The following is a 26,696-nucleotide window of genomic DNA, read 5'->3' as shown; positions in this document are numbered from 1 at the left end:
TAAAATGCATGCCTGTGGGTAAACCACAAGAAATGAAAGTTGGACCATGTGATCCTCTGGCTCCAGTTAGATCTCACACCATCTCCCAGTTGGGCAGGCAGCTTGGTCACCGTCTGCCATGCTGAACTTCTGTTTCTTAAGCAAAGCCATTTTTCCTCTCTTCCAATCTATCCCCTAATAGTACCCATTCTTCTCTTTATCATTTTCTGCTTTTCTTTCTTCCGTGATATAGAATACACCTGTCAGTATATTGAGAAGGTACTATAAATGGAAAAGTTGCTGATCTAAATTAATTGCACTCTTATTCCTTAAACTTACCTTCTCCGAAAGCTTGGGGATGAAATCCCACACTGTTATCATTTTTACTTTTATCCTCAAGCAATTCTTTTTTTTTTAATTAAAAAAAAATTATGACAACAAAGAAACACATTCTTAACATATGATCATTCCATTCTACATATATAATCAGTAATTCACATTATCACATAGTTGCATATTCATCATCATGATCATTTCTTAGAACATTTGCATCAATTCAGAAAAAGAAGACAACAGAAAAAAAATTCATACATACCATACCCCTCCCTTTCTTTTTTAAAATTAATTTATTTTTTTATTTATGATACATAACCACATACAAACACAAACATTCTTATCATATGATCATTCCGTTCTTGTTATATAATCAATAACTCACACTATCATCACATAGTTGTATATTCATCATCATGATCATTTCCTAGAACATCTGCATCAATTCAGAAAAAGCAATAAAAAGAAGACAGAAAAAAATCATCCACAACAAACAAAATTCATACATATCCCTTCTCTTCACTGATCACCAGCATTTCAATCTACTAAATTTTCAAGTAATTCTTAAAAGCCTTTTATAATATATGCTTTTAAATGTAGGTATTTTTTTCCCTGCTTGACAAGTTGAAAACTTCTATTGGTACTTTCTTTTCTCAAGCGGTTTAACAATCTATTTTTCTGAAATTAATATCCGAGAGTAAAAAGTAAAACCCATTCATGGCAGAGAAAGTAAATTCTAAATGAGAGTATCAGACAATACGCAGTAATAAAACTTCGGTTCATTTTCAATTTTTTTTTTTTTTTTTTTTTTTTACATGGGCAGGCACCGGGAATCAAACCTGGGTCCTCTGGCATGGCAGGTAAGCATTCTTACCTGCTGAGCCACCGTGACCCGCCCTTCATTTTCAATTTTATTCAGACTTCTTTACTACATAAAATCAGAACAACAGATGCTTATGTTGACCGAAATAACAGACACACGACCTTTTGGAAATACACCTCGTGTTCAATTTCAATTGAGCTTGAAAGAGTAACATACCCAAAGCTGCAAGACTACAATTTATATTTTTTAGAAATATTCTTCTCAATTAAAAAATTATTGCATGTGAATTAAATATCTGCACAAGTTTCAAAAAATCACAAAGTAGAAAAACAGACCTGCTCAGAATCAACTACTTAATATTCTAGATTATAGCTCATATTTACTTTTTCTGATCTTTACATGACTGGAATCAAACTATAAATAGCTACATTTTTTCTCTATTGATATATTAAAAATACTGTCTCACATCCGCAATTTACCTCTAAAATCTACCTAACAGAATTTACATTAGCATCAAATTTCACTGTTCAATTTTACATTTCTTTCTGGTTTTAAATTTGTGTGATAAGATAAAGAGCATTTTCTGTACCAGGCCAGGCAAGAAATAAAACTTACCTTTCTCCGATCTTTAAGAATCCTGTCCAAACTCTCTTCGTTAACTTTGCTTGCATAGTCATAAAAACTGTGTTTTATTTTTTAAGAGAAAAAAATTTTTTGAATAAATTAAAATCACATAGCAGCATGACATGGATGTACTTAACTACAAATGTCTATGGGGCAACTATAAAAGTTGGTAAGAAAGATGTAATCGTTGGTCAATATAAACAGAAATCAATCTAAATGCTTTGCTAATACGAGCTATCTTTTGCATCAAAGGATACATAAGAGAACGTTACATACAAAGGATATTACATTTGGATGTGGGAGGATCTGATAATAAGTAATTACAAAATGTGTGATTTCAAAGGACTGTGACAATTTTTGTTTCTAAAATACTAATGAAATAAAAAATAAAGCAGTAGCTCATTTTCTGACAAAAGAACAGAGATGAACATTTCTTGAATGCTTAATATGCGCAAGATACTTAGCTGGATGCTTTTTTATATTATTTCACTTCATCTTGCCTCAATACTAGGAGATGAGTATTAGATAAGCCCAATAATTCAACAAGTTTTATTACAATTTTTGTACTGAGGTTAAGTGATTTGCCCCAAATCAGAAAGCTTGAAACAGAAGAGCGGGGATTTGCATCCAGGTCTGGCTAGCTTCAAACTTAATGTGCTTGCCTCTAAAAGAGACCAATCTGACCAGGACCCTGTGGTGAGCAGAGCAGGTGTGATGAAATGTGAACCATTCACCACTGGCTGAGGTTTCAGAAAGGCCATTCTCACAGCCCTCCTCCCTCCCACCATGCCCAGGCCTCACTGAGGCAAGAGGGAGTACCAGGTACAGTAGAGAGAACACTGAATTGGGAGTCAGGAGTTATCAGCTTCAGCCCCAGTGGACGATCTTGGGCAAATCACTTCATCTTCCTGGCCTCCATTTTCATTTTTAGCAAGTTAAAGAGTTTGAGGCAGATAGATGATTTCTAAAGTTTCTTTCAGCTTTAAGAATTATGATTTAAACTTGGTCAAATCTTTGTTTTGGTACTACTTTGCTGAAAGTGCTTAAAGGAATTTCTCAGAAAAGTGAGGCCTGGGCATGCCAATGAAGCTTCAGACCACCAGGGCCAAATAAGATACTGCCATAGACCAAGCAGAGGCAATATATGGACCAGGCCTGAATCCTTTCATTTGCTCTGAGATTCTTTTCAATTGAACTGCTGGTTGCTTGTCACTCTTCCCTGCTCCTCTTTCAATTATGTCTAAATCTAAAGGAGATGAAGTTCTTGGCTTTCTGGAGGCTTCATTTACAGGTAGTCGTCTTGCACATCAACAATCCTTTGAAATTATCAATGGGTAGGCGTTCCTATGTGTTTTTTGGTAAGTGAATGTGAAACAAGTTACCAAGGGGTTTTGGGTATGGGGTGGGGAGTGGGGGGTGGTACAGGGAGTTGGGGGGTGTTTGGCAAGCTGAGAGTAGGAGAGTTATCAGGGTGAAAGCTGCAGGGAACACAGAGCAGAAAAAGCTAGACAGAAGTATTGGTAGATACTAAGGAAGGACGTGCTGACCATGAGGCTTAATTGTACTAGTGTGGGGAGTACTGGAAGAGGAGTAAAGGCCTGGCTTCTGGGAAGGTGGCGGACCTAGGGTTTCAAGGGATTTTAAGAAACAGAATTTATATCATCATACAAGCCATCAGGTAGAAGGGTCTGGGCTGAGAAAGAAGGCAGAGGCTTGGGGGGTGGTTTGGGGAAGAGAAGTCCAGTGAATGGGGGATCTTGGTCTTTTCTCCCCACCCTTTTCTCTCCAGATGTCTCTTTGTCATTTGCTTTTCCCCTTTTGAATGTTCCTCCTCCCATTTCTTTCTCTTTCTGTTCTTCAATTGGTTGTAGTATAGAACATATGTATATTAAGTTAAACACAAAAAGAAAGTTTTATGTTTGCTTTCATTAAATATTGAAGTTGAACACTGAACAATTTTTATTCTTCTTAAAAACACCCACTAACTTATTTTATCTACATATGATCCAGATAAACTTCCTTCTCTAGGGTTGGAGAGCCCTTGATAGGGAGGCTAGAGGAGCGAGATTCCACTTCAGTCACAGGACACTTTCACTGTAATCACTGAGACAAAGATTTATGTTGCATTCTGCAACATAACATGTTTTCTCACCTAACATGATGCCATGCACATAGCTGGCCCTAAGCAAATTTGGATGTCCTCAGATGTACTCATGACTTCATGAGCCACAAGCAGGTGCGCAGGCATAAATTCATCCATTTTTAATTAAAACAATCTTTTAGGGACTAAGAGCTACAAAGAAAATGCAGCTTACCTAAAAAGTTTGGAACAAGGCTGATGGTTATGGATTTCTGTAATGAGAAAAAGGAATTACATCTCTGTTAATCAATCATATAAATAAGACATGGGCAACTATAAAATAGAACAGGATTCTTTGTTACCAAAATCTCAGATAATAAAAAGACAGTTTCCCTCTCCTGAACAGGCATTGCATGTATACTAATGAAGGCAATGCAATAGTGCCTTCTTAATATTTAAGCTCAGGACACACTCGCAAAACAAAATAAGCTGGAGAGAATTCTATTTCCATTTGCCCATGTATGTTGAGTACACATCTGAAAGTTTTTATTCAAGAACATGCAGCTATTGGGTGCTCTTATTCTTGTCTTTCTTAAACAAAGCATAACAGGAAAAACTAACTGCTGACTAGAAGCATTTAATCAAGTTAGACAAAAGCCGTGAGGACAGTTTGTGGATAGCATGACTTGAACCGCCCTACCATCACTAACCAGCTAACAACTCATGACAACTGGGCCAGGTGTTTTTGAAGAGGAAGCCAGGGAATGCTGGAATACATCAACTGTTTCAAAGATGGTCTATACCAAGTGAAACAGTCATTTACAAGGCAGCTCCTAATGGCTTCTAAAAAGAGCGCTGTTTCAGTGGTAGAATGCTTAAGATTGCTGTGATTAACTCGAGTGAACAATTTCTTCAAGCTCATCAGGGGGCTTAGGTCTGGGTTGCTTTATAAGACCATTCACTTCTATTAATCACATTCTCTCCGAGAGTGACTCATCACCTGCTGTTTAAAAAGCCATAGCCCCAGAGTTGCAGGCTGCAATTTTAACTCAATAAAAATGAAACCACAGCCCTGAAGGACATAGGGCTTTGCCAGTTAGTTTCTCTACTTGTGTTTAGGTTGTCAAAACACACGCACAAAGGTAACACTTCCACAAGAGAGAAAAGTTCATTTATTAGCTATGGGTATTGATATAGTGATGCAAATAAGAAAACCTCTTCTAGAAATATTTCCTTCTTTTATCACCAAAAATGAGATAACTGATATCAAGCTTTACAGTCTGTTTCAGAGATACTTTAATTAGGACATGGAATATTTGCAACAAAAACATAAGTACCCAGTGGTCAGGAACTAGAAGCAGGAAAACTCATTTTCTGCTTAAAGGAAAGAATATTTTATTTAAAGGAAATCCCTGAAGAAAACTCTGAACTCTGAGTGCACACTTCTGTTCTCCATCTGTCCCAATTATCTTTCATGATTTACAACCTGGATCAGAAGCACCCTAAAGATGCTCTAGATATCAGGTGACATTTCCTAAAGGAAATTAAAGCTTTCTCTGGTAACGTATTTGCAATACCTAAGCACCCCATGGAGAAAACATGGTGATGGTCACAAACATGACAAAGCTCCAGAGCTTGATGAAGTTAGTGACACATAACTGTGAGGCCAACCTCTGGAAGGAGGCAGGAGCAGGGCAGCTTTGCCTGCTGCACAGGTGATTTCCAGAGTTTCCCATGCCTCCATATCTCACCCATAGGCTCAATTCCTCTTCATGCACACACGTTCTGTCTGCACACCTTTCTTTAAAAATCCCCACCATAAGGTATCATGGTTCTTGCTTGTCTTCCTATCTCTGCCTCTCCTCCTAGTGGCTGAGATGAACAGTTCTTTCCTTTCTCCTTCCTCTTCCAGTCTTTCCAATAATTGTTACTGCATCACCTCTCTTACTTGGGACACTTTTGTTGCTGCCTCCTTCCTACCACTCCGAGAACTAAGAATGAACACCTCTGTTACAGTAAGTTAGCATAGCTTTTTTTTAATAATTTTTTTTATTTTTAAATATAAAATATATACAAACAAAAGAAAGAAAAAGCAATGATTTTCAAAGTATACTTCAACAAGAAGCTACAGATTTCAGAGTCTGTTATGGGTTACCATCCCACTAGTTCAGATTTTTCCTTCTAGCTGCTCCAAAGCATTGGAGGCTAGGAATTTTTTTTCTTTTTTTTTTTTTTGTGAAAAATAACATATATGCAAAAAAAAGCAATACATTTCAAAGCACATTGCAACAATTAGTTGTAGAAGAGATTTCAGAGTTTGGTATGGGTTACAATTCCACAATTTTAGGTTTTTACTTCTAGCTGCTCTAAGATATCATGGCTTTTTAAACCAATATGCATTCAAAACAATGAAGACACTGCATTCAAAATGTTCTAAATAATGTCTTCCTTATTATATAGGGTGAGGTGAAGATGTCTGTGATTGGATTCAGACATTTCCAACAGATAATAAATGTGATAAATTTATTTTATTTAAGACATTTTATTTTGGACGTTTCCAATATGCCAGAAAATTTCTCCATACTATTGGTATGGAATATATAACACTACGCATGCCACTTAATCTAATGCTCAGGTTCTTCAGTCTCTGGTTTATATTTTCAAACCTGAATTTATTTTTAAAAGAAAAAAATGATAGTGATAACAATACATTTGCGATAATACTAGGAAACACTTTATTTATGAGATCCATAATTATACCAATCAGTGAATTAAATGTAGCTAATAAATAGAGCAAAGACATTTGTCATGGCATTGTATTAGCTGGGAATCTATATCAATTGGTACTTCTCCATAACTACAATACCATGGAAACCTGGTACTTGCAGTAAGAACCAGAAGATTCATGAATCAAATAATCAGTACACTGTGCTATGTAGAATTTGAACAACTTTTCTTTACTATTTTATCTCTTTAAATATAAATTATCAGAATATTAATCAGAAGTACTATTTCTGTGATCAAGCCAGATAAGAGCTTTCTTTTAAGCCTTTGCTGTCAGTTAACTGCATATGGCATTTTAGCCTTCATCTACAAAATTAATTTTGAAAACCCAGTACAAAGAATAAATAACTGCACAGAGAGTCTATAAAGCAAAATTCGCTTTATCTTAGGAGTTTATAGAGATAAATAATAAAACGCAATGAAGGAATAGCCATACCCTGTGTACATATCAAGTCTTTATTTAATAAGTCAATATTGTAGTGATTGGGGTTTATAGCTTTGATCCTCTGGGAGACAGTTTAGTCTTCTGTTCCTCCTCAATACTAATCCCACCTCTATCCCCCCTTACTCCCCCAGCCAGGTACAAGAAGGCTAGCACGGCAGGCTGGAAATTGACGACTGGCCCTAACAAAACCTAACCTTTTGGCTGTATTTCAAACCACTCCACTTCACACATTCTCTATTCTAGTCACACAGAAACAGGCCAGACTCTCAGTATATTTTATACACTCCTTCCTCCATGCTCCCCTGAATGTACCGCCCACTGCCCCCAAGTTCACCTCCTTCATGAAGTCTTTACTGATTTTGCCCACTTGCAGTTTTTCCTCAACTGTGGACACTTACGGAATTTTCTCTGTTCCTTCCTTACAGGGCTCATCTTGTGTTGACCACTATTTCTATAAACCTGTTTATCCATACCACGCTCCTGAAAGGCAGAGATGTTACTGTTCCTAGATGAGTATCTGGATATTCTTCTCAATGTCTAGCACTTTTATGGAAGTTCTTCAACGAATGTTTGCTGCATAAATGAATGAAATATCTTTTGCTCTGCTCTCTGGTTATCAGGATATGCCTGCTGTTTGATGATATGCCTGAGGTACAGCTGAAAGGGCTATGGTTCCTGTTTCCTACTTATCAAAAGGAAACTGATACAAGGACAGTGGGTGCATCTATAAATCTTCCCTCAGCTTCCCCAAATTAACTGTTTGGTTTATGCCTCAGAAGGCTGTGTAGATTTAGCTCCTATCTCATGTAAATAAGTGTGAACATACTTGCTAGACCCCTTTAGGAAAGACTGACACAACACTTCCCTTTATTATGGTAGGGGTGATGTTGACAATGGGGACAGCCTAATTTGCAATCTTGAGGATCACTGTGGCTTTTAGGAGATGATCAAATGGTCACAGAGAGTCAGTAAAACTCAGCCTCATTAATGGGTAAGGGATAGCTTTATAGATTATCTAAAATTCCATCTATGCAATATAGGGCATTGTTTATAAATGACTAGAAAAGATCATTTTACACTGACTTTATAAAAACATTTTGTATTATTTATTAGTGCAAATAATATACATTATGATTTACATTATACAGCTTAAAAAGAGTTAGGAGCCAAAGAATACAACAAGATGAACATACACAAAAATATCATTTCTTATATTATTTTTAAGGTCAGTGATAATTTACTTACCAATAACTTGTAGAAATTCTGTGTTGCTGATTTGTGAGTCACTGATGCTAAAGGTTTCTTCTTGTTTTACCTCTCCCAGCAAAAAACCTTCCTATAAGTAACAAAAGAAAACAATTGCAGACTAAAAATGAAGTGATTTTTACTGAAATCAAGAGTACCTGAGGACATTAAGATTTTTATAACTTTGACAATAATCTAAATGAACTTGTCATGTAAACAACTATTTTACAAACCAAAAATGAGACAAAAAAAAAAACTAAGGTATAGCTATTCACTAGGTTGTTCAAAAAAGAATTCTACAAAATGAAATTATTTTAATCTCAAGTCTTTCCTGTTTTTTTTGAAGTAAAAACAAGTACAGTGAATTCATTACTTAAATCCTACTAAGTCTAATAGCCAACATAAAAAAGAAAAAAAGCCTTAGGAAGCAGAAATATTCAAAGATTTTTTTTCTTGAACCAGCAAACAACTTATTTTGTTGTCTTAAAAAACACTGCTAAGATAAAAGGATAAAGAAGTTAATACAATGCAGAACTAACCGCCCTTGAATCTCTGGCTGGCAGAGGAAATTAGGATTTCAGCAAATGAATTAAATTTCATAGCACTCACATGAATATTTTTCTTTAATAAGAACAGAGTTAATCTATTTATACTGTTGAAGAAATATACCACCACAATCAGCTCTGGATTACTTCGCCTAGAACTTGTTTAAGGATTTGCTATCATGTTAGCACAATAAAAGGAGTAAAGATATATTGAAGAGTTATCTCTTAGAGAAAGTGAACTGATAAGCTCTCCTGTAATGCTCTCTCCCAGAAATTTACATGGCTTATTCCTTCACTTCATACAGGCCTTCCCACAAATGGCACCTTCTCAGAGAGGCGGTCCCTGACCAACAAAACAAAAATATCATCTGCCAGGCCCTCTGTTTTCTTTACCCTGCATTCTTTTCTCCGTCATATCACTATCTGTCTTATTATATACATTTAAATAAATAAATACTTATCCTCCAATTAAATAAGTGCCATGAAGGCACCGTTCAACCTGCAGCACTTAGCATAGTGCATGAAACATAGTAGGTGCTAAAAAATATTGGTTGAATACATTTGTTCAAATAATGCCCTTGTACCATATATATACATACTATATATAATTATAATATATAATTATTATATATAATAGTATATTTAATCAACACACACACACATAACCCTAGATTGCTTCTCTAAATCAACTGAAGAAGTCTCCTAGTTTAAATAACACTCATAACGGGAGTGGATAGTCTGTAAAGGGAGCCTCAGATGCTTTATAGCATAGTTTTCGATTTAGGGAGTGGTAGTGTCATAATATTCCAAGTCATCACATATAGGGCATGTCTCAAATTGAGCAATAAAGAGATCCCCTTTTAAAGAAAAAATGTTCTCTCAGACCCAAAAGAATGTCCATTGATTATAAGTTTGAGAAATACTGAGTAAAGAAGCTTGTTTTGTCTTATTAAAGTCTTTCAATATGAGCTGTCACTACAAATGAGAAGTTTGGTCTCTGTATGAGGCAAAAAAAAAAGATAATAATAATCAAAGGGTAAAAGCAATAGAAAATGTCTGCAATTGAAAATTTTAAAACCGTAAGAACATACTTATAGATTCCTAGTGTCCCATAGACTACGGTTGCTTGATTCAGCAAATAAAAATATAGGATGCCCAGTTAAATTTGAATTTCAGATAAACAAATAATTTTATTAAATATTTATACTAAAATATAAATATTTTATACTAAAATATAAATACTGTTTCTCAAACTGAGGACTACCGTCCACACACACATATATATATGTAGTCTTTTATCTGACAACCTGACCGCAGCTCTCAGTTTGAGAAACAGTGACATAAGCTAACAGTGACATCAAAACATTCTAAAACCAGTATGAAATGAATGTTAATCATCTACTGGTTGGGTGATCTGAGCCACTGTTACTTTATAGGAGGAGCAGGCAAACTACAGTGGGCTCAGGCCAAATTGAGCCGGACCGAGCCCTATGCCTGCTACTATAAGGCCTGCAAGCTAAGAATGGTTTTTACATGTCTAAATGGTTTAAAAAGAAAAGAATAATTCATGAAAACTATATGAAATTTCAACTTCAGTGTTCGAGTAAAATTTTACTGGAACATAGTCAACCTCACTCACTTATTGTCTATGGCCGCCTTCTCCCTGCAATAGCAGAGTTGAGTAGCTGCCACAGAGACCATATGGCCTGCAAAGCCTAAAATATTTACTCCCTGGCTTTTACAGAAAACGTTTGCTAATCCCAGCTCTACAGAATAGTGAGTGATTTTTAACTAATTTCTTGCCTGGGCAATACAAGCATGTATTATAAAATTAAATTCCTGGTTCAACTTTAAAATAAAAAAAAAAAATTGAACTTGCTTTGAAGTATTCCACATCTGTAACTATCAGATTAATATAAACACAGTTGTAAACTATTGGTACTGGTGAAAATTCCCATGAGGCCTAGCACTATGTCTGGCACAGACTCACCTTAAAGAAACATCTTTTATTAAATTAATAACAATCTAAGTAACGTAGTCAATTTGCTGCAGTTTGTAGACAAACTATGGATTTGCAACAGGTAGCTACTACTTCTTACAATAATCTTGCTTTGTACATAAACTGCAAAATTACTAAACACTCCAAAAACCAGAGAGGGTTAGAAGCTCATTGAAACTATATCTAGTAATGTCACAGAGACTAGGAGGATCACAAACTAACTGTATCTGTAACTGTATTACATTATTAAATAGCTGGCTGCAGTATCAAAAGCAGTAGAGTCCAGAGACTGGAAAAACCCATGCTGTATAATTCTTACCATTAAATTCTTCCGTCAACATTGAGGAGATGAAAGAAACAATAATGTAATACCATTCAGCTTACTAATGGATTTACCTCTCTGTGAAATCAGCTTTTATTCATGAAAGCAAAGACTGCTGACGTCAATACAAAATCTGTTACTAGTTCTGTAACATATCATTTTGCTTTGTAATGACAACCACAACACACACACACACACACATCGTTAATGACAATGACATCATTTAAAATGAACCCCCAGGAGTGTCACGGTGGCTCAGCAGGCAGAGTTCTCGCCTGTCATGCAGGAGACCTGGGTTCAATTCCTGGTGCCTGCCCATGCAAAATATGTAAATAAATAAGTAATTCCCCAATTCTGTGAGCAAAGCAAATACCCACTTTAAGAGAAAAACTATCTACTTTGACCAAGGCGAGAGACATTCAAACACAATTTGTAAAATGAGACAATGAAGCAGACAGGTTCTGGTCCCCCTGTGGGCTCCAAAGCCTATGCAATTCCGATCACTCATTCATGGGCCTGTCACTTCCCTATTTCACTGCGACTTGTCCGTGGTCTTAGAATATTCGCCAAGGAACTAAACATGCAACAGCAAGGAAAGGCAAGTAGAGCCGGCACCTTAACGCTCCTGTTTACATTTTCAGCTGAGGTGAAGAAAACACACGACTGTGTCTAAAGAGTAAATAGTGACAATCATGATTTCTCTAGTCGTACCCCACGACAATTTGTGAGGCGGGCGGGCGGGGCTGGATGCCTAGCGTCCTAGTCTAATGCCCGGCCTCTCATCTCCTTACCGACCCCGGGCGCCCCTCACAAGTCAAAAAGCCTGACTTTCTGGGAGGGGCAGGCGCTCGGTTTCCCCAAGTGACTCCCGACACCGAGGACTGTCCGGGCGGGGCAGTTTTGTCGGACTGGAGACCGCTGTCCGAACACTGGCAGGCTGCGGGTGGGAGGGGGGCAAGCAAGGGAGTCTTTCCAGTGAGCCAAAGAGCCCCGGGCGGCAGGAGCTCGCCGTGCGCTGGGGCAGCACCGGCTACCCGTTCCTCCCGCTGGCCCGAGGCTAGGGACGCGAGCCGCGAGCGGTCACGGCTTGGCCACAGGCGCTGGTTTGGGTCGGAGGCTGGAAGCCCCAGTGGCCGCGGCGGGGGACCCGAAACCTACGTGGTCTGCGTTGCTGTTGGCGCTGTGGAAACACACAGCGCTGAAGGTGTAGCCCGAAATGGAAGCCGCCATGATGGAAATCTCCAGTTCCCCCATCATGCCTCGCGAAGAGCACACAGCCTTCCGGCCGGTCCCGCCCCTAAGCATCCTGGGAAATGAAGTCCTCCAAGGGGAGTGGCCATGGGCCTGAGCTCCTGGGGCGAGGGCCTGGTGAGCAAGGCTCTCTGATTAAACCCAACCTCGCCCTGCATCACCCTCATGATTCTCGAGCTCAGGAACCTCAGGCACTGCTTCCATTGTAGAGTCGGTGACAGTCCTTTCCCTTTGCAGATGAAACTGTTGGTGATCAAAGCCATCAATTACTGCGTTCAATGATGGAAGGAGGGAAACGAGGGGGGCTTTGAGTTTGAGCATAGGAGCAATGTGATGTGATTTAAATGGTAACATGACCACTCTGGCTGCAATGATGGTGGTGGCTTGGATGTGGTTTGAAATGAAGAGGTGGTAAGAAGGGATTGGATTTTGGGTACAGAAGAACGTAAAATTTATGGGAAATCATCAGAGAAAGTTAAAACAAAAAAAACATATAACAGGAAAGATAAACTGTAATAAAGTTAGGAAAAGAAATCCAAGGAAGTAAATGCGGTGACACTAGGTTTCCAAGAAAAGTGTTTATTAAGAGGGAGTCCGGCAAGGAGATAGGCATGCCTCAGATCTGTCTCCCCAAGCTGAAAAAGTTGGAGATGTTTATGTAGTTTTGGGTAGGTGGGTGTAAGGGAGTGGTTTAGGGAAAGGTGAGGTGATGTGGTTTAAGGAGTAAGCTTAAGTGGAACATGTACGGTTCCATATCATGTTACTTCATGTGTCGCATGTTTAAAAATGACTGCTTAGCATGGTCAGTGGGTATGATTTTTACTATTATAATTAAGCAAAGGTGACTTTAGGTCAGGGCTTCTCCAGATTGTGCCTGCTTTTGTGGCTAGAACTGGTCAAAACTGGCTTTAACAAGTGCTGCAAAGGTTGTTGAAAACAGGAAACTATCTTGCAGCGAAGCTTCCTATGAATAAATTTGAGGAGGTGGGAGCTCAAAAACACAGGAAATGGAAACTTCTGTGAACCAGTAAGGGCGGGCTATTTAGAACAAAAGTGTGTTGGTAGACAGTGGTTTCATTGACAACAAAGAACTATCAAGCCCAACCTACCATAATTTGACAAACCCCAAGCAAAACCATTCCAGCCAATCCTAAAAAACCCTAGGGAATATATAAGCTTCTACAAAGGTTCCAAGCACTACGGTAACTTTCCAGAAGCCTACAACCTCTAGATGGGACCCTGGACTGTGTAACTTCTGAAATGCTGAGGGGCCAACCTCTCCAGAACATCAGCTAGTTCCATCCCCCATCCCATATGATCAACTGCCCCTTCGAATGTGAAAAGTTAGAATGGGCATAGGCCAAATATGCCTAAAGAGTGGGTGAAAGATTGTAACCATGTCAAGAATGTTTGTATGCCAAGAATGTTTGTATGTCTATTCATTGTTTATAATACAAATGTTAAAAAAATAAATTTTAAAAAAAAGTGGGTGAAAGATCAAAGTTGATGGTGGAGTTATATAGAGAAGGTAGGATTTAACAAACGAGTATGATTGCTGAATCATTCTATTGATATTTCTTTTAGTCTCCAGTATCTTAGAGCAGCTAGAAGTAAATACTTAAAATTGTGGAATTGTAACCCATACAATCTGTTCTACAACTAATTGTTGCAATGTACTTTGAAATTTATTGCTTTTTTGTAAATATGTTATTTTTCTCAAAAAAAAATTTCTTCTCGCCTCCAGTGTTTTGGAGCAGCTAGAAGGAAAAAGTGAAGTGGTAACCCATTACAAACTCTGAAATCTGTTCTGCAACTACTTGTTGAAGTGTACTTTGAAAATTATTGCTCTTTCTTCCTTTTGTTTGTGTATATGTTATATTTAAGAATAAAAAAACATAAAAAAAGAATTATCCAAAAAAATGTCAAAAGTGATGACGTTGAGAAGCCCTGTTTTCCACTCCTGCCTTTAACCCTTCCTCCACCAAGTCTGTTGTCAACATAGTAGCCACATGGTCATGTTAAAAGGTAAATTTAAATCATGTGGCTTCTCGAGTTAACCCCCAAATTTTACAATGATCCAACCCCCATTACTCTTCTTCCCTCCATTTTCTACTATTGCTCTCTTTGTTCACTCTGCTTCAGCTACTCTAGTCTTTCTGCTTCCTGAATATTCCTAGCTCATTCCACGCTGGAGCTTTTGCATTTGCTGTTCCTTTGCCTGGAATGTTCCTTCAGTTCTGCCCTGGGGATGTGATATGCCCCCTTGGTCACCCCCTGCAGGATCAATCCACTTATTATAGCAGCTGCAGGACAGGTTGACAGCTGACAACTCTCAGCTATCAGCCCTCTTTTGGAATTATCTTTGGTGGAAGAGAATCTCATCGTCCCAGCGCATTCCCTCTTTCATGGGAAACCAATATTTAATGACTGGTTATTGTAGATGAATAAAGGCCCAGCCCCTTGCTCCGATTTCAGATAATTCAGGAGGGTATCACGGCTTTAGAGTGCCCTCCAGAATGGCAGTTCCACAGCTTAACTGCTTCCTCTGCACAAGCCTGCTTCTTTCCCTTCACCAGCAAGTGTTGATCCTGAGTGCACTCCCCATTAATCTTACTCCAAGTTACACTCAGTCTCAGGGTCTTCTTTCTTGGGCACCAACCTATGGCAGCCTCCTTTAGCTGTTCACTTAAGTGTCGCCGTCTCAGAGAGTCATTTGCTGGTTATCTTAAGATTGCAACCCTTATCCAACACTCTTACTACCCCTTTCCTGCTTGGCTTTTCCCTTTCCAACACTTATCATCCTCTAACATATCTATTGTCTTCATTTTTCTTGCTTACCATTTTTCTTCCCCCACCAGCATGCTCTGAACTTGATGAGTACAGGTATTTCATGTTAATGTGCTTACTGGTTGTTTTAATTTAGAAGCTACCGGAATGCAACATACCAGAAAGATAATGGTTTTTAAAAAGGAGAATTTATTAAGTTACAAGTTTGCAGTTCTAACGCTGTGAACACATCCGAATTAAGGTACCCACAAGAGGTTACCTTCACTCAAGAAAGGCTGATGAAACACAATAAGCAAACTCACCACCCTCCTCCTGTCTATGTGAGACATGACTCCCAGGGGTGTGGACCTTCCTGGCAACATGGGACAGAAATCCTAGAATGAGCTGAGACTCAGCACCAGGAGATTGAGAAAACCTTCTCGACCAAAAGGGGGAAGAGTGAAATGAGACAAAATAAAGTGTCAGTGGCTGAGAGATTCCAGAGTCGAAGGTTATCCTGGAGGTTACTCTGACACATTAAATAGATATCACCTTGTTAGTCAAGATGTAGTGGAGAGGCTGAAGGGAACTGCCTGAAAATGTAGAGCTGTGTTACAGTAGCCATGTTTCTTGATGATGATTGTATAATGATATAGCTTTCACAATGTGACTGTGTGATTGTGAAAACCTTGTGTCTGATGCTCCTTTTATCTACCTTATCAACAGACAAGTAAAATATATGGAATAAAGATGAATAATAGGGGGAACAAATGTTAAAATAAATTTAGATTGAAATGCTGGTGATCGGTGAGGGGAACGGGTGGGGGGTATGGTATGTATGAATTTTTTTCTGTTTTCTTTTTATTTCTTTTTCTGAATAGATGCAAATGTTCCAATAAATGATCATGATGATGAATATACAACTATCTGATGATACTGTGAATTACTGATTATATATGTAGAATGGAATGATCAAAAGTTAGAATGTTTACATTTGTTTGGTATTTTTTGGTATTTTAAAAAAATTTTTAAAATTAATTTAAAAAAAAGGAAGGCTGATGACGTTCAGGGTTTCTCTCTCAACTGGAAAGGCACATGGCAAACATGGCGACACTTGCTAGCTTTCTCTCCAGGCTTCTTGTTCATGAATCTCCCCCAGGGGCGTTTTCCTTTTTCACCTCCAAAGGTCTCTGGTTGCATGGGCTCTAAAGCTTTTTCCAAAATGGTTCCCTCTTAAAGGGCTGCAATAAGCAACCCCAGCTTGAATGGGTGGAGACACATCTCCATGGAAACCATTTACTCATAAGTTTCCACCCACAATTTGGTGGGTCACATCTCCATGGAAACAATCAAATAGCTCCCACCCAGCAAAACTGAATAAGGATTAAAGAACTTGGTTTTTCTGGGGTACATAACAGATTCAAACCAGCATACTCGTGTAGCTTCTTTATTTAGAACAACGTCTGGCAGGTAGCTCCTGCTGAATAAATGTTGAGTGGATGTTGTCTGAAAAGGTGGGCGGGTCCCATGAAGACTTTTCTTAGCAGGGTGCTAGAAGGGGATGGAGACAGAAGAAGCTGAGAAGAGGAGTAAGGAGGCTTAGTAATAGGGAGACACCTAGAGTTTCCCACCAAAGAAACTATTCGAGATGTAGGAGAAGACAAGAGAGGAAGGAGAGACAGACAGACTGGCAAGCTTTGGGTGAGAAGGAGAAAGAGATGCCGTGATGAGTAGCTGTGGTGAGACTTTGGATTTTGGCAAGAGATAGATGAGGATGAAGAACTTTTAGTTCTGGTACTGTGTGTTGGGTGATGTAATTCCTCTTGGCTACCTCTCGTGAAAACCTTCAGCAAAACACTGACAAGTGATAAAGCACACCCATGTAGTGATTAAGTGTGAAAGCTTTATAGTGAAGGGCCTGGGCTCGAATCTCAGCTCCAGTCCCTACTGTGTAACCTTAGGCAACTTCTCTGTGCCCTGGCTTGCTTTTCTGTAAAATGAGGACAACAGTATTTACTTCATGTGGTGATTTGGGGGATTAAATGAGATAATATGTTACACAACTTTAACCTGGTCCCTGGCACACAATGACAGTCTGATGATCATTAGCTGTCACTCTTATTATCAAGCAGTACTTTAAAAGATGAAAGAGGGCGGGCCATGGTGGCTCAGCAGGCAAGAATGCTTGCCTGCCATGCCAGAGGACCCGGGTTCGATTTCCGGTGCCTGCCCATGTAAATTAAAAAAAAAAAAAGATGAAAGAGATTGATAGGCACTGACAAGAAAAGGTCTCCAAGGATATTGCAACAATATCATTAAGTAAAAAGCAAGTTGCAGACAATGCAAATGGTAAGATTCCATTTATGTATATCTGTTAAAAGAAAACAACATATTTCTATATGTAGGCAAATACCCTGAAAGTGGGAATAAGAAAGCCTAGAGCTTCATTTGGGTTACACCCATTTTGTGGTTGAGGAAACTGAGATTTAAGAGGTTGAAATAGTCACTTGCCAAGGTATAGAACTTGAATAAGGACTAAGTTGCTGTTGAATCTCAAGAGTCAAAGGAAACAAGTGGTGTCAGGCACTGGAGGAGAGGAAATAGTGGTGGAATCTTGGTGGCCTCTCTGAAGGAAGACAGGGTGGCAGGGCACAGCTAGGGCCTCAGAGGGGACTGAGAGTTGAATCGCCCAGGGGAGGTTTGCTTGGAGGTTGCTGCAATGGCTCCAGTGAGCTGGGAGCTGGGAGCCTGATAGCCCCAAAGGAAGGCAGAGCGGTGACGACAGGCTGGAGAAATCCCCCTGAGCCCAAGAAGGCAGGAGATGCACAGGGCCTGTGAGGAGATGGTGAGAGAAAGGCAGGGAGTGTGCTCCAGGTTGGGGTGATAGTGTAGGTGATCAGGGACTGATTAACCAGAGCAGGTAGAGATTGGAGGCATGGGGGTGGCAGAAGGCAGTGCAAGTGAATTTGGCTTTGAGCAGTTTGTAACCATGTAACCAGGGAATGCAGGCAGCAGCAATAAAAGTCTGGAGCTGGGGACAAGGTTAGAGTTGGAAGTCACTAATAATGATGATGGCTAACATTTATTGAGCATTGACTCCACGTCAGGTGCTGTTCTAAGCTCTTTACCTGCCCAGCATATCGACTCCAGCATCGCTCTTAAGTAGGGTAATTTTAAATTCCATTTTACAGCCGAAGGCATGAAGTTAACATTTTTCAAGCACTTACCGTGTGCAGGACATGCAGGACCTTCCAGGGATTATCTCATTTCAGCTCTAAGGTTGCCCTGTGTGAGAGATGCCATTATTATCCTTGTTATATCAATGGACAGGACAAGGCACCGAGATGTTAAGAATGTTGCCCTAAGTCACTCTGGACTGGAGTCCAGTTCCAGAGCAGGGTGCCTTGCTCTCTTCTTTACTGGCTCACATAACAACAGGTAGTTTTTGGAAAACAAAGATACTTTCAAGAAGGGTGTGGTTGACTGCAGAAGGCCAAGGAAGATACAGCCCAGCACTCCACTGCGTCGGTTTTGGCTATTGGAAGAGTTTGGGAACTCAGACGTTTTAGAGGAGTTGTGGGTGAAGGGGTGCCAGGCTGCAGGGATTTGAAGAATGAGAGGGAGACTGCTCTCAGAGTCTCCCAACCACCTCTCATGATGGCATCCAGTGGGAGGAACTGTGTTCCTTGGCACATTCCTGCTTCTTCCTGGCATTGGGTAGCTCTGCTCAGATTGAGCCTCTCCACCACCCACCAACAATTCTGTTGCCCTGGGTGATCAGAGATGGTGCCCCACACAGCCTCTTGGACTAAATAGCCAGATTAATCCTGCCTGGAGCCCAAGATGGATCTCTGTATAAAGTGTGGATTTTTCAGGGTTCCATACTAAGTGTTCGTACCTTCCACTGCAAACTGCAAAAGCGTCTTAAGTATTGGCAAGATGCCAGGTGGAAGGAGGCCTCCTCTTTCATGGGTGTGTCTTAATTAGAACCTAAAACTTCTAAGACCCACTCAGTCACACACAAGCTTGCTTTTGCTGGCATCTAGAATCTAGAGAAGATGAAAACATCCAGGGCAGCACTAATTGACCATGGCATCAGGTGTGTTTATTCACTGTAATATGGTTCTTTACACTCTGTCTTGAGTTCTTTAATCACTATGAATGTGGATTCCCATCTGCCTTCCACCTATTTTATCACCAGTGGTGCCTGAAGATCTTGGAACACTTTGTACAGGAGGAGATGCATGTTCAGTCCCAGTCAGGATTTCTGTGAGCTGAAAAGGTAACTGTTGATGATGTTTACCCCTTGGGACTTGTTAGTGTGCTTCTGTCTGCCAAGTCCACAGATAATGTGGCCCAGGAAACAATGCATTTTGGACAGGAGGCAGCTTGCTAGGGGCTTTTGAGATCCTTGCCTAGGACGTTGGCCCACCAGCATTTCATTGCAGATAAACAACCACCACCACCACAAAACCTTGAGGCCTTTGGGCCATAATGTCTCTTGCATCGTTACAAAGGGGGACTACAAACAGCTGTCAGACCAAGAGGCAGATGCAACCTCTGGTTTGCTGGCTGGAAGCAAGCCAAATTACCATCTATTTCCAGCCCAGCATAGGTGAGGAAACTGAAGCACAGAAAAGTCGAGTCTTAGGCTGGCTCCCTTGGTTAAAGGCAAAGCTGAGACAGGAATCCACGCATCTTGCCATCCTACTCTAGTGCTGTTCCTTCCACAACACACTGATCCCAGAGAATGGCTTATTTGTGTAAACGGTAAGGCATTTATTTCCTTGGGCATAAATTTACATGCCCATCACTAGCATCAAGTCCGAAGAGACCAGAATGCTAATTTGCACGGTCAGAATCCTAGTCACAAACAAAATTAGGCTTCCACCTGAGCAGACAGAGAAATGGGATGGACTTCCCAAATCTGCCCACGATTTGGAGAGACTAAGCGATCTGTACGTTTGGGTTGAGCAGTGTCGGCTTCAGGTATTCAAAGTGGCTACCCCACTGCCAGTCTTTTAAAAAAATATCTTGAAGGTCCCTTACGAACAACACTCACCAAATATAGTAGCTGTTGGGGGGCACCTGGACCAAGGGGGTAAGGGAGCGGGAGGACTCCGCCCCGCCCACACCTGTGCTCAGAGGACCTGGGACTCGCTCCCGCGGACGCCAGCGCCGGGCCTGGAGCATTCGAGAGAGCGGCCTCCCACCTTCTAGAGGTGCCATCTCGCATGCCCGCTCTGGCGCGCCGCGTCTCTATGGCGGCCCCCAACGGCCGTCCGGGTGCCAAGCGAGATGAGCACAGGCGCTGACGGCGGCGGCGCTGGGTCCGCGCCGCGGTCCCGCGAGGGCAGCCCGGGAGAGGTTGGCTTCGCCCCGTCGGCGCTGGGCACCCGAGAGCAGTGAGTGGGAGCGGGGCAGGGCCGGGATGGGTGGGCGGCGCCGCTCGGACTGAGCTCGCGGTGGGGCCGCCGGTCTGAGGGGCGGCGACCCGGGGCCTCCGGGAGAGCCTTGGGGCGTGACGGGAGGAAACCTGAAGGGCCGCTTTTGGGGAGACTAAAGGGGATGTGAAGGAGGGCATCCCGAGGGGCCGCCTTGGGGGAGTTGAAGGAGTATCTGAAAGAGTCGAAGACTGAAGGGCTGGCTTGCGGGGCTTGTGGTGTCCGGGACGGGCTGTGAAACTCTCGGGGTTGGGATGTGCGGGGGTGGGGGAGGAGGAGGATGGCCTTCCGGGGTCCCCAACCTGACCGAGAGGCTTGGGGAAAGTAAGAGAGGGAGGGGCTGATGATTAGGGCGGGGGCGTGGGGCCAGGAGAAGAGGCCCGGGAAGAACTGCGGAGTAAGGGAGCTGGAAAGGCTACAGGGACGAGTTCAGGGATCTGGGAGCGGGAAGGGGTGAGAATGGAGGAAAACCTGCAGAGAGAGCGAAGAAATGGTGGGGCGTCTTCAGGTTAGAGAAAGTGACTTGACCTGAAACCGCACATAAATACTGAATCAGTTAATAGATGGGTGAATGAAAGACTGCGAGGAACGGTAAGAACTAGAGGTAAATTGGAAGGATAAGAGGGGGTAGGGATTCTAGAGAGATGCAGTAGGAAGAGAAAGCAAAAGATGGGAGGTTGGGGGACTCCATTTAAGGGGAGCTAGAGAACATTTAAAAAGAGGGGTAGAAAAGAGGAAGAGGCGGAGACAAAAAGCACAGGAGACAGACGGGAAGTTTTAAGTATTCAACCGTAAACTTAAAAAACTTAACCTTTAAGAACTTATCTTTAGTGAGTTCCATTATGAGTAACCATAGTACTGGTAGAAAATCCTTATATCTGCCCATTTGAGAGTGAAATGTGCCCTGATGACTTGTGAAAACTTGACCTGTACAGTCAAGTTTTGTAAGTCTGGGACTTAGAATTCTTTGGACAAGCACTTCTTTGTATTTTATTTTTAAAGCTAAATTTTGCATAGCATTTATTATTTGTCAGTTACTGCTTTACATGTTTATTACTCTGCTTGCTCATGTCTTTCATTCTTTTATCACAAGAGCTTAAGAGATGGACTACGTGTGTTATTGTTTTTTTTTAACAGTCTTAACTTTTGATCATTCCGTTCTACATATATAATCAGTAATTCACAATATCATCACATAGTTGCATATTCATCATCATGATCATTTCTTGGAACATTTGCATCTATTCAGAAAAAGAAATAAAAAGAAAACAGAAAAAAATTCATACATACCATACCCCTTACCCCTCCCTTTCATTGGAGGGAATAAATTTAGTTAGCATTTCATACTAAATTTATTTTAACGTTTGTTCCTCCTATTATTTATTTTTATTCCATGTTTTACAAGTCTGTTGACAAGGTAAATAAAAGGAGCATCAGACACAAAGTTTTCACAATCACACAGTCACATTGTGAAAGCTATATCATTATACAATCATCTTTAAGAATCATGGCTGCTAGAACACAGCTCTACATTTTCAGGCAGTTCCCTCCAGCCTCTCTATTACATCTTGGATAACAAGGTGGTGTCTACTTAATGAGTAAGAATAACCTCCAGGATAACCTCTCGACTCTGTTTGGAATCTCTCAGCCATTGACGCTTTATTTGGTCTCATTTCGCACTTCCCCCTTTTGGTTGAGAGCGTTTTCTCAATCCGTTGATGCTGAGTCTCATCTCATTCTAGGGGTTTTCTCAATCCCTTGATGCTGAGTCTCAGCTCATTCTAGGATCTCTGTCCCACGTTGCCAGGAAGGTCCACACCCCTGAGAGTCATGTCCCACGTAGACAGGGGGAGGGTGGTGAGTTTGCTTGACTAATAATGTTTTAACCCTCTTTCATAAATAGCTCTATAAGTAGGTAATGCATTGGAAATAATATTTTTTATTTTAAGAATCTTCCTTTGCATTTCATTCTTTATATAGTTGGGATGCTGTTTATGAGAAAGAACTCCAGGCTTTCCAAGAATATGGAGATGCAGGAGAAATTTGGTAAGTTTGAAAGAAAATGTGATTTACCAGAAGACTATATAGATATACATTTTGTACCAAAGAAAGACAGCCTTAAAATCTTGGGTACCCTGGACTGATTTTAGCCTTTGTGGGCAGATTTAAACTGTATCTCTTATCTCTTAAATTTAGTCAGATTATTAGGAAATTTTTCTCATTTTAGAGCTGCCTCTTCAATAAACAATATCGTTTGAAACAAGTGTTAGTGTTAATGTAGAGGAAAATTAATTAGTAGCATGCTGACTTTGCCTATTATGTTTTCTTTCAGATAGCAGTAGGGCATGAAACTTAAGCAGTTACAGACGCAAATAGTGTTTGCTGCTTTCAGTTTACTTAAAAATAAGAGACTTAATTGGGCATATAGTGTAAACTGCTATTCTTATCATTGTCATTTGTTACTTGATTATCTGATTCTCTGTTTCTAACAGGTTTGGAGAAGAGAGTATGAGTCGATTAATAAGGTGGATGGAAAAGCACAAGATCCCATTGGATGCCTCCCTGCTTGATATTGGAACTGGAAATGGTGTTTTCCTAGTTGAACTTGTTGGTACTTTCAGTATTTATGTGTTATAGCCACATTTAAAAGTGAAATAAAAATTTTTTTTTGCAACTGGGGAGCTGAGCCATCTAAATATAAAGAAATAAAGCAGTCATACCACTTACTTTAAGCAGCCACATAGTACAAAAGGAGGCCCTAGGGTTGTGAGAAAACAGAGTCCGGGGAATATGAGTCCTAGGCTTGGCCCTTCTAACTATAGCCTTGACCTTGGTAAAACCCCTTAATTTCTTTGAGCTTCAGATCTTTCCTTAGAATTTTGACTAATCTCTATTGATTTCTTCTAGCTCTAAACTCTTTAAATTTTTTATGTGTAAAAGGAAGACAGCTTTTTGCGATTACAGTAGGATATATATATATATATATATATATATATATATATACACACACCCAATCATAGGTGAGCATATGATTTGGAAAGAGCATTTTGCCTATGGAACTGGGTTTTGATATAGATTCCATTACTTGCTAAACTGTCACTGTCTTGTGCCTATGGTATGCGCATTCTTGTGCTAGGTGGTGTGGAGGAATTGTAAAACTTATGCTTCATCCTAGATGATCTTACAGTTTCATTAGTAAGGATATATATATATATAAAAGTGAAATTTGTTGCTGATTCCCACTTGCCAGGCCTTCTGCTAGGCACTGGTGACATGAAGGTTTAGACCTTGTGATTGAAGTCTAATAGAGGATGGACTGACATATAAATGGACAATTATACTACAGTTTGATGGATGCAATAATAGATGTACTGAGTATATCTATATAGATATGTAGCGTATAGAAAATGGAGTGGTTAACTTTGGGGAAGAGGGAGAGAGAAGAATCTCGGAGGAGCTAAGATCCAAGCTGAATGAAGTTGCAGGAACAGGGTTTGTGGGTAGGGGTGTGAAGAGGGAGAGAATTTCAAGCAGTGGAAACAGTAGTTAAAGACATGAAGGTTTAAGGCAGCACAGCATGTACTGGGACCTATAAATAATTTGGTAAATTGGAATATAAAATACATGGGAGAGGACAGAGATGAGGATCAAGTTAAAGGTAGGAGCATATCATATTATGCTGTGCTTAATAGCTTAGAGTTTCCTTTTAGGTTATGGGGAGTCATTAAAATGTTTTAAGCAATGGAATATAATTAGAAAACTTGTAATAAACTTAAAAAAAATTAGGTATAGCATATGCACATTAAAGTGCACCGATGATAAGTGTATAGTTCCATGAGTTATCAGAGAGTGAATACACCATGTAACCATCACTTTGGTCAAGAAGTAGAGTACTATAGAATTCTAGAAACTTCTCTGGAATTCGTCCCAATCCATTCCTTTTCCTCTCTAAAGGTAACCAATATCTACTAATCACTCTGAGTTGAACATCATACATTAGCTTAGTCTGTTTTTGAATATCTTTGTGGAACTCTTTAGTTTGTGTTGTTTTCTTTCTGCTTTCACTCAAAAGTTTATTGGTGAGATTCACTCAAGTTGTTGCATAGCAGTAGTTCAACAATTTTCATTGCTGTATAGTGTTCCGTTGCATGATTGTACCCACAGTATTATTCATTCTGTTTATCTGTAGATTCTTTTGGGTTTTAATATTTTATCTGTAGTGTTTAATGGTTTATCCTTTGAAGTTAATTGTTTATCTGTAGATTCTTTTCAATTTTCTACATAGTTACATACACTGTGAATAATGATAGTTTATTACTTCTTTTCCAATCTCATACATATTTGTCTCTTTACTACAGTGTCTAGGACCATTAGTGGAATTTTGAAAAGAAGTGATTGAAGACATTTTTGCCTTTTCGCCCTGTTTCAGAGAATGCTTTTGATATTTCACTATTAGCTATTATGTTAGTGTGAAGGTTTTTTTTTTTCCTGTAGATTTGTTTACATCAAATTAAGGAAGTTTCCTTTTGTTCCTGGTTTGCTAAGAGGGTTTGTGTATGTGTGTATGTGTTTCTCATGAACCTTATTGGATGTTATCAATTGCTTTTCCTGTATGTATTGAGATAGTCATAAAATCTGTCTCTTTTATTGTATTAATGTTGGTGAATGATGTTGAATAACTTTTCAAGTTATGCATTTCTGCAATAAACCCAACTTACATGTATCATTGGATTCAGTTTAATATTTTGTTTAGGAGTTTTTCAACTTTGACCATGAGAGAGATTGACGTGTAATTTTCCTTTCTTGTAATGTTCTTTTCAAGTTTTGGTGTCAGATTATGCTGACATCATTCAATGAGATTCTTTTCCTTTCTTGAAGGAGTTTGTGTAAGATGGATATTATTTTTTCCTTAAATGTTTGGTGGAATTCACTGGTGAAACTACCCGTGTATGGAGTCTCTTAAGGGAAGTTTCTTCTTTTTTAATGTAAACTTGTTAAATGAAATAATATGCATGTAAAAATATGAGTATGTCATAAGGGTTTAGTTTTAGTAAACTAAAGTAAAAACACCTTTGTGTAACCCATGAACAAAACATTGCCCCATTTAAACCTCCTTCTGCCTTCTCCCACTCATTCCCTTTCAAAGCTAACCACTATTTTGACTTCTATCACCATGTGAGTTTTGATGAATTTTGATATTAGCTGTAGTGGTATCTCATTGTGGTTTTAATTTGCATTTCCCTAATGCAAATGAGCTAATATTACACATCTTTTCTTGTGTTTATTTGTCATCTGTATATCTTTGGTGAAATATGTGTTCAGATCTTTTGCCCATTTTTAAATTGGGTCATTTGTTTACTTATTGCTGGGCTTTGAGGGTTCTTTATATATTTTGGATGCAAGTTCTTTGTCAGATTCGTGGTTTGCAAATGTTTTATCCCAGTCTGTTACTTGTCTTTTCATTGTCTTAACAGTATCTTCTGAAGAACAGAAGTTCTAAGTTTTGATGAAGCCCAGTTTATCAGTTTTTCTTTTATGAATTGTGCTTTTTGGTGACATATTAAGTAACTCTTTGCTTAACTTAAGATCACAAATATATTGTGTTTTCTTCTAAAAGTTTTAATGTTTTATATTGAGGTCTGTGATCCATTTGAGCTAATGTTTTTGTATGAGGTGTGAGGTACACGTTGAGGTTAGTTTTTTTTTTTTGCACCTAGATGTCCAGTTGTTCCACCACTCACTTCTTGAAAAGGCTTTTTCCCATTACATTTAGTTTTGACTGTTTTTGACTTGATATAAATAGAATCATGATATCATTGTGTATGTATTTTTATTTTTATTTGCAGGTAGGAGGAGATGGTGGGGCTGCCCATGTCTTTGCTGAACATTGACTTTTTTTTATGGTTTTAAAAATTTTTATTGCCAAAAATTGAAAACTCGCAAGGACAGGGAAATAACACACTGCTTGGGCACGTCATAAAGACTTTATTTCCTGATTTTTAAAAAATGGAATTTTCACAAACTTTTGTAATTTTTTCCCCTGAATTGGTCTTTGT

General features: G+C 39.5%; 2 protein-coding genes across 5 annotated transcripts in view; one reads left to right on the top strand and one right to left on the bottom strand.

The window, feature by feature from the left end:
- ABRAXAS2 (abraxas 2, BRISC complex subunit) overlaps positions 1 to 12,444 on the bottom strand; it is a 43,998-nt gene extending 31,554 nt beyond the window's left edge. For 2 of the 3 annotated variants that reach the window (XM_077126346.1, XM_077126347.1), the window contains exons 1-4: positions 12,338 to 12,444; positions 8,314 to 8,404; positions 4,075 to 4,111; positions 1,751 to 1,817 (exon numbers count right to left, since the gene is read on the bottom strand). In XM_077126346.1, coding sequence (XP_076982461.1) covers positions 1,751 to 1,817; positions 4,075 to 4,111; positions 8,314 to 8,404; positions 12,338 to 12,436 — 294 coding nt within the window. In that variant the 5' untranslated portion in view covers positions 12,437 to 12,444. The remainder of the gene's footprint in view (positions 1 to 1,750; positions 1,818 to 4,074; positions 4,112 to 8,313; positions 8,405 to 12,337) is intronic. The other variant, XM_077126348.1, reaches the window with a different exon arrangement.
- An 8,029-nt stretch (positions 12,445 to 20,473) lies between these two features.
- Positions 20,474 to 26,696, top strand: part of EEF1AKMT2 (EEF1A lysine methyltransferase 2) — an 89,173-nt gene continuing 82,950 nt past the window's right edge. For both annotated transcript variants that reach the window (XR_013161802.1, XM_077126345.1), the window contains exons 1-3: positions 20,474 to 20,601; positions 22,621 to 22,686; positions 23,133 to 23,247. Coding sequence is in view for 1 of the 2 variants with exons in the window: in XM_077126345.1 (XP_076982460.1) it covers positions 20,495 to 20,601; positions 22,621 to 22,686; positions 23,133 to 23,247 (288 nt within the window). In the remaining variant the exon portion in view is untranslated. The remainder of the gene's footprint in view (positions 20,602 to 22,620; positions 22,687 to 23,132; positions 23,248 to 26,696) is intronic.

The sequence above is a fragment of the Tamandua tetradactyla genome, chromosome 13 (genome assembly GCF_023851605.1).
Source record: "Tamandua tetradactyla isolate mTamTet1 chromosome 13, mTamTet1.pri, whole genome shotgun sequence".
NCBI classification, from domain to species: Eukaryota; Metazoa; Chordata; class Mammalia; order Pilosa; family Myrmecophagidae; genus Tamandua; species Tamandua tetradactyla.
Note: the sequence above shows the minus strand (reverse complement) of the source record. Positions and strands in the feature narration are given on the sequence as shown.